The sequence below is a fragment of the Zea mays genome, chromosome 1 (genome assembly GCF_902167145.1).
Source record: "Zea mays cultivar B73 chromosome 1, Zm-B73-REFERENCE-NAM-5.0, whole genome shotgun sequence".
Taxonomy (NCBI): Eukaryota; Viridiplantae; Streptophyta; class Magnoliopsida; order Poales; family Poaceae; genus Zea; species Zea mays.
Window position 1 is genome coordinate 223789715 of NC_050096.1, and position 7843 is coordinate 223797557.

The 7843-nt window shown below is 43.3% G+C and overlaps 1 protein-coding gene across 8 annotated transcripts; it reads left to right on the forward strand.

Annotated features, from left to right (window-relative positions):
* Window positions 1–435: 435 nt before the first annotated feature.
* Window positions 436–6452, forward strand: LOC103643327 (RNA-binding protein 25). 8 transcript variants are annotated; one of them, XM_008666484.4, is made up of 9 exons: window positions 458–1049; window positions 1233–1289; window positions 1370–1463; window positions 1568–2292; window positions 2438–2590; window positions 3114–3477; window positions 3557–4213; window positions 4288–4814; window positions 5847–6452. In XM_008666484.4, the coding sequence occupies exons 4-9, from the start codon at window positions 2002–2004 to the stop codon at window positions 6096–6098; spliced, it is 2244 nt and encodes a 747-aa protein (XP_008664706.1). In that variant the 5' UTR covers window positions 458–1049; window positions 1233–1289; window positions 1370–1463; window positions 1568–2001; the 3' UTR covers window positions 6099–6452. The 8 variants fall into 8 exon arrangements, with proteins under 8 accessions (XP_008664701.1, XP_008664706.1, XP_020402296.1 ...); XM_020546707.3 differs by lacking the exon at window positions 1233–1289 and having other exon boundaries at window positions 1568–1604; window positions 2039–2292; XM_035964245.1 differs by having other exon boundaries at window positions 510–1049; window positions 1551–2292.
* The last annotated feature ends 1391 nt before the right edge of the window (window positions 6453–7843 follow it).

A 7843-nucleotide genomic window follows, 5' to 3' on the forward strand; every position in this document is an offset into this window, starting at 1 on the left:
TTCAAAAACTTCAGTTTTGGTTTTCCAGTTTCACTATAAAACAGCTCCAGCAAATTGTTAAGGTGAGTTCCAGGAGCGTTTGGTTTGTATATGGACTCCAACTTCTATAGTACAATTGATTTGTGTGGGTTTCCTTGATTACCCTTGATGATTAGTGGGTTGTCGCCAGAGAGAACGGAAATTGTATGTTGCGTAACCAGTGGCATGGTGGGTAATTTTCGTACAGCTTCATGAGGAGATATAAAAACAGTGTTTTTGAAGCACCCTCTAAGGAGCTTCATGAATTTCATGAAACGGGCCTCTAGTTTCGATTTTTTTTAAAACTAAAGCTCGTGGAGCTGGACCTGTTTGGGTTGAAGAAGTTCGAACAAAATTAAAATTCTTGAAGTGAAGCTCTCCCAAACAGGGCCTTAATGGTCTGTAAAATTTGTGGCGGCCAGAAGCTGAAAAAAAAGTTAAAACAAACGGGCCTTCATCACCCAACCGCCACCGGTCTTCATGCCCGAGATCGAAATCGAACCCAAACGGCCAAACCAACCATCGTCTACTCGGCGGCTGGGCTAGCACCCTCCCTACCACCATGGCGGCCGTCGTGCCTCCGCCCGACAACCTGGACCCGCAGCCGGCTACTCCCCCAGCCGCCGCTCCTTCCGCCACGCTCACCCCGCCTCCCGCCGCCACCTCCACCCCACCAACCCCCTTGACGCCGGGCCCCGCGGCGCCTAGCCCAAACCCTAACCTACCCCCTGCCCCTGCCCCTGCCCCTGCCCCCGCCCCCGCTTCCACGCCTCCGGCGGCAGTCGCGCCACCGATGCCCCCAGCTCCGATCTCCTTCGCTGCTACCTTCCGTCCACTCGGTGCCCCAGCGCCACCGCCGCCGTACCAGGTCCCGCAGTACGTCGCGGTGCCGGCGAACCCGGGCTACCCGATGCAGCCGCCGGGCGTCCCCGTCGTTATGCCTCCGGGCGCCGTGCGGCTGCCGGCCATGTACGGGCCGCCCCAGCCGGGAGTATACATGCCGCAGCAGGGCGCTGCGATCCCCCATCCCGGTGGGTCCCTGATCTCCAACTCTGTTAACCTATGCGACACCGCGACTTGGTATTAGTTAGTTGATGATGTTGAATTTATGCTTCACCCACTATTTTGTATCTGGTGTTATTTCTCAAGTTTGAACCTTCAAGGTGTACCATGAGCTGTGATGTTGACTGTTGAGGATCTCTTTGTGGGTTTAGGAGAATTGAGAGGATTTGTACCATGGACCTTGGCAGTGTGTTGGTTAGCATTTAGAGGTGTGGTGCTAGTGCTTTAGAGTTAGAGAAACTGGGCTCCGCTCGCCTGATAACGATGACCGGATATTTCTCTGCTACAGCGGTGGTCGTGCCAGCCATTACTCCCCACAACAAGAGGTGCCGGCTCATGTTTGATTCTGCAGCTCTAGATCGTTTGCTCCCTCACTGAGTGTGGTATGCTGAATGTTTGAATTTGAACTGGTTTTGTTTACATTGTCTAATTGATTTACATGCTTTAGCTCGTGGCTTAATTAGGCTCAGTTTCTTTATGTACTTAGATGCTTCAGCTCTGGGTTGTTCCAAAAACTTGCTAAGGTATCATGATTTTCTGCCGTTTAAATTTCATATGCCGGCTATATCTTTTTTTTTCTGGTTTCATATAAACTTCTTTGTTGATAAGAAGTGTAGAGTAGTGACATATTTGCCTGAGCTCTTATTACCTGAGTAGTGCATTGCAATGGTGTGAGCTATACCAAGTTTCTCAAATAACCAATGCAAGTGTGTTATCCTGTCCATGAGGTTGAGAGGTAAGGCCAGCTTTGCTTAGCTCCCTTTTCATTTGAGCAAGATATTGCTTCTGTCAATGTTCACTCTGGTATTTGTTTATGGCTTTTGGTATCTTCTGCTTACACATGGCCACATTCTCTGATTCTATATGTGTTATGAGGTTTCATTTGTTCACTATATGATTTACTTGTAGGTATACTTACTGATGTGGTTGCATAGGTGTCATTTGTCTCTCTCTGCAGGAATGTCTCGTTATCCTGCACCGTATCCTATGATTCGTCCTGGTTTTGTTCCACGTCCAATGCCGCCGCCTGGTGTTGTGCCAATTCAACGACCAACAATAATTTCTGGGATCCGGGCTATTCCTCCTTTGGTAGCCCCAACTGCCCGGCCACCTGCTCCAGCTGTTAAGCTGGCAGATAAACCGCCAACCGCAGTTTATGTTGGGAAGATCGCCCCAACAGTGGACAGTGATTTCCTTCTTTCACTTCTTCGGGTATGTCTTTCTTTCTCCTATATGTTCCTTACATGTACATATGGAAGGGTTGATTTTTTTGCCCTTTAACAGCACCATTTCTATTGTAATTTAGTAGGTAAATCTTTACTGGAGAAAATTATGTCTAATGTTTAAACATGTTCAGCTTTGTGGATCTGTCAAGAGTTGGAAGCGTGCCCAAGATCCTAGTAATGGAAAACCTAAAGGTTTTGGGTTTTGTGAATTTGAATCTGCTGAAGGCATCCTTCGTGCGACACGGCTTCTCAACAAATTGAGCATTGATGGTCAGGAACTGGTGGTATGTATCATTGCCTTTTTCTTAGGTCCCAACTTCATTGGTGAAAAATGTGTGTTAGTATTTAGTTTTTTTGGAAGAGCTGGCTGCGACATTGGAAATGAAAACTGTCTGCGAGTAGCTGTTTAGCTTGCATATTCAATATATGTTGCCAAATTTAGTAATAGTATCTCATCAGGTCATCGCCATGTTGTGGTTTCTTTTGGATTGGTTCAGGGGGACAACTTCGAAATACCAAAATTAAGGATGAAAATGTATCAGAATTGATAGTGCCTTCACTTGTGTTTCCAGATTTAAAAACGAATACAAATTCAGTTTCACATATCATCGGATACCGACACCAATCAGGAACGCTCTTTGCTTTAGCACTATACTTAACTTAGAAGTTTTCCGTAATATAGTACTACTCGATTACTACTCCAATGCCCATTGAGTTACTTCATCCCCTCAATGCCATGTTAATTTTCAGTAGGTTCTTAAATTAATGATAATTCTATATAAACTATCTGTTCCATTCTTATACCAGATTAATATAAATGATGCCACCAAGGAATACCTGAAGAAACATGTTGAGGGAAAGAAGAGAGCACAAGAGAAGGAAAAAGAAACAGAAGATGCAAGCGGGGATGGAACTACAGCTGTTGCTGAAAATGAATCATCAAAACCTGTCCCTGATGAATTGGATGAGACAGGAGATGCTGGAGATAAGTACAGGGAAGACAACACTGATAAATTTGGGATTGTTACTGACGAAGACTCTCAAACTGACAAAGATGTCGCAGAAAAAATAAGCAATATGATTGAGGAGTGGTTAAAGACTAGACCGCCACCCCCACCTTCACCAGTTCAACCATCTGCTGATAGCTCTGGCGTAGATAAGGCAAAAAATGGTACCAAGTTTTCCTAATTATGGTTACTTCATTTTCCCAACAATAGCATTTTCTTTAATATATTTTATTGCAATGGCAGATTCTGATGATAAGAATGCTGCTGATGCTGATAAAAGGGCAGCTAATGAAACTGAGAGATCTGAAACTGCCTCTCCTGATAAGAGGAAGGATAGAGAGCATGATAAGGACAAACGGGACAAAGATCTTGAAAGGCATGACCGTGAACGTGAAAGAGTACGGAGGGATAGAGAGAAGGATCATAAGCATAGAGAAGCTGATAGGCTCTACAGGGATCGCCTTAAGGAGTGGGAATCTAGGGAAAGAGAGAGAGAATATCAGAGGTATAGTGAAAAGGAGAAAGAAAGAGATAGAGATCATAACCGCAGAAGGGAGATCCTGAAGCAGGAAGATGAGAGCGATGACGAGGATAATAGGAAAAGGAAACGAAGGAGTATTAGCTCACTTGAAGATAGGAAGAGGAGGAGGCAACGTGAAAAGGAGGAAGATTTGGCAGATAAAATAAGGGAGGAGGAGGAAATTGCAGAAGCAAGGAGGCTGGCTGTAGAGTTGCAACGGCAAGCAGATGAAGCAGCTGCGGCGGCGGCTGCAGCCGCCGAAGAGTCTGCATCACTTATGGAGATTGATGGTGATGACGAAAAGGAAACAGATGCACAAAACAAGTCGGCTGTTGTGGAAGCTGATAACATCTCGAGCTTTGCTAATGGTGTTGGTGCTGGTAAGTGAATTTCTTTTCTGAGTCATCACATTTTCATGTTCCAGTTTCATTCTTTTCTTTTTCTCATTGGCCAGGTCGACTTAGTAAGGGAAATAATGGTGAGGAAACATGTATGACACCTGGTCAAACCGCAGATACTAAGCAAAACAACAATGTTCCAGCAAAGAAACTGGGTTTTGGTTTGATTGGCTTGGGCAAAAGGACATCTGTTCCATCAGTTTTTGCTGTAGAGGATGACGAAAATAATGTTGATAAAAGCATAAGACCTCTAGTACCTATCGATTACTCCACTGAAGAATTACAAGCTGTACATGCTAATTCTTCTACTGGGGCAAATGTCACAGCAGCTGCCGAGTTTGCCAAGCGCATCTCAGTTTCTAATTCAAAGGAAGAGAAGGCTGAAGCTGAGAAGGATAGGAATAGGAGATCCAGTGAAGCTCGTCCTAATGATGAGCGAAGAGAGAAGCTACATGATCGCGAGAAGGATAAGCCCAAGTCAGAGAACAAGAAGATTCTGGATGCAAAGCAACTAATTGATATGATCCCAAGGACAAAGGAAGAGCTTTTTGCCTATGATATAAACTGGGCGATATATGACAAGGTGAAGTCAAATTCAGTAAATTGTATTATTAACATGGAAGCTGAATAGTGGTTTTTTCTTTCATATGTTCTCAAGCTTTTTTTCACTACTTAGGGGGTGTTTTAATGCACTAGAGCTAATAGTTAGTTGTCTAAAAAATTGATAGTGAAATTAGCTAGCTAACTATTAGCTAATTTGCTAAAAATAGCTATAGTTTAATTATTAGCTAGTTAGTTGGCTAAAAAATTGATAGTGAAAATAGCTAGCTAACTATTAGCTAATTTGCTAAAAATAGCTATAGTTTAATTATTAGGGGGTGTTTTAATGCACTAGAGCTAATAGTTAGTTGTCTAAAAAATTGATAGTGAAATTAGCTAGCTAACTATTAGCTAATTTGCTAAAAATAGCTATAGTTTAATTATTAGCTAGACTGTTTGGGTGTTTTCAACTAATTTTAGCAGCAAACTATTAGCTCTAGTGCATTCAAACATGGCCTTAGCACATGCATTTTTTTTGTTTTTAATATGATTTTGTGTTTGTGGGGTAATCAAATAACAGCTGGTGCTGTTTCCATGAGTTTCTGGCTGGGATAGATTTGTAAACCACCCTAAAATATGTGGTCATAATCCAGTTATCTTAATTCTGCCCATTATCAAATAACAGCTGGTGCTGTTAAGTTACTATTGAAGTTGAAATACATATTTTTGTCTCCGCTCTATTATCCAATTTATCTTGTTGCACATGTATCTCTTGTGGTTCTATTCGACAATGTTAGAAAGTATATCAGGGCCTGTCGCCTGGTAGATATGCCGGCCGGCCTGTATGGAAGTATTGTCACTGATATAGATATAGAGGATTAGGGGAGGATCTCAATCCCTCTGATTGAGGATCTGATTCTAGTCTACGATCTTTCCTTTGGTGTAGAAGGCTTCCTTTTACCTCTCACCTTCCTCCCCTATATAAACTTGTACCTGTACTGTCTTATCATATCAATCAATATACACGCTTCCAACTCACTAACAAACAATATGATTTGTTCTTTTCTTGGTGCAGCATGAGTTGCAAGAGAGAATGAGGCCTTGGATTTCAAAAAAGATAATTGAATTTCTTGGCGAGGAGGAATCAACTTTGGTGGACTATATTGTTTCCTGCACCAAAGACCATGTTCAGGCTGAAAAGATGCTAGATCTTCTACAGTCGATTTTCGATGTTGAGGCCGAGATGTTTGTCCTCAAGATGTGGAGGATGCTTATATTTGAGATCAAGAAAGTCGAATCTGGACTATCAGGAAGAGCAAAGTCATGAAGCGAAGCCTGTTACCCTGTATGACCTCTGATCTGCATTACTCATCAACTGTGACCACACTTGTAAGGTCATACTGCACTACAAGTATCAAAAACCATTTTTAGTGACAGAGTTGATGGATCTTTTTACTTGTTTCTTGTACAAATGCATACGAGAGTTAATGAGATACTGTGCGTAATATTTTTATTTTGATAGATTGCATAACTGTGTTTGGCACAGTTCACACGAGTCAACTGCCTACTTTTGCTTAACTTGTTCTCTGGTGAACGAAGAATGTCAATGCTGGCAGTAGCCACAAGTGATCCCTAATCATACATGGTGTGTGTGCAAAGATGTTCGTATAATCGTATTTCACTTTTGCTTCTGTACTGTAGCAGTACCGTTGAGCTTTTCGTGGTTGCTGCTGTGCGATAAATCTGTAGTTTCTTGCTCATATACTTATATTGCTCGTTTTGTTGTGCGGTCTTTTGTCTGTTTTGGTGGGATGTTCCATTCCTAGTAACTGAATCACTCATGAAAGAATCAACATCGAAATCCGCGTGTGCAATTCGGGAGTTCAGGTCAAATCCGGAGTTCCGGACTCCTAGCGTTCCCAGGTATAAAAATCGTTGCAATCCCTTGCCACGTCCAAACTCGAGCCTCTGGCCAAGCTCGAGACCAAAACAGAGAGAGGATCAAGCGATGTTTCGCCGAGTGAGATAGATGTGGTCGTCGCACCTCCAATTCGTCAACGTCACCGATCTGTGACCTTGGTGTGGCGGAGGGAGTTCGTCAGGGTGCACGTGGCATGTACGAGGTCATCGGAGAGGAGAATCGTGTGGTGCTCCGAATGAATTGCTCGTCGAAGCAAGCACATCACCACAGAAACACTAGACGTCGGTGCCGGAGTTATTTTGCGGCACGATTGAAGGTAATGAGGGGTATGTTGATTTCACCTAAGTTCTCTCTATGTGCGGTATCCATCCATAGGTGATTTGGGGTACTAGGGTGCTCTGGCGCCTATCGGTGGGGGCGCTCCACCGCGGGGATCCTGGCGCCGCCGTTTGTGCGGTCTGGGGGTGAGAGACGATGGAGCTACCGTCACTCATGGGAAGAACAACTCAGATTAACTCGAGCCATACTGGTTCGGCTCAAGGCACGGTTGCCGTTGGGTCATACATCAATGGTGGGGAAATCATACCGTACACGTTCGGTTGTTTCATCCGAGTCGTCTACATTGTTTGGGACGGTTGAGATCAGAGCTCGGTTATTTAAATCGTGACCGTAGAGACTAGATCGGATGGTCCGCATTGGGTATCTGTTCACAATCTTTAGGCTCCGATCTGGCGCGTTCGTTTCTAATCGGGCGGTTGATAAACCACCTTACCCCTTCGTCCGCGCCATCTTGTAAAAGAGCCCCCGAGGAAAGTCAAAATCAACCCTCCATCCCCGTTAAGTGAAGAAATATTTAACTAAAGCCCCTAAAATTTGCTGGTTGACCCCGAGTTTTTCGAAATAGTACTCGCAGTCCATAAATCCCAAAAAATTATAAAATAAATATAGAAAAAATACTTTTAACACATAAATAATTCCCTGAAAACTTTGGAAATTCGTATCTTGTCTGTTTTAACTCCGATTTGATCCATTCGAATTGTGTTAGCTTTGTATAAATATTTATTACACAATAACAATATTAATTATACGATATCACATACTATTATAATTAGGTAACTAACTCGATTAATCTATGTTTGTTGGATTAGCTT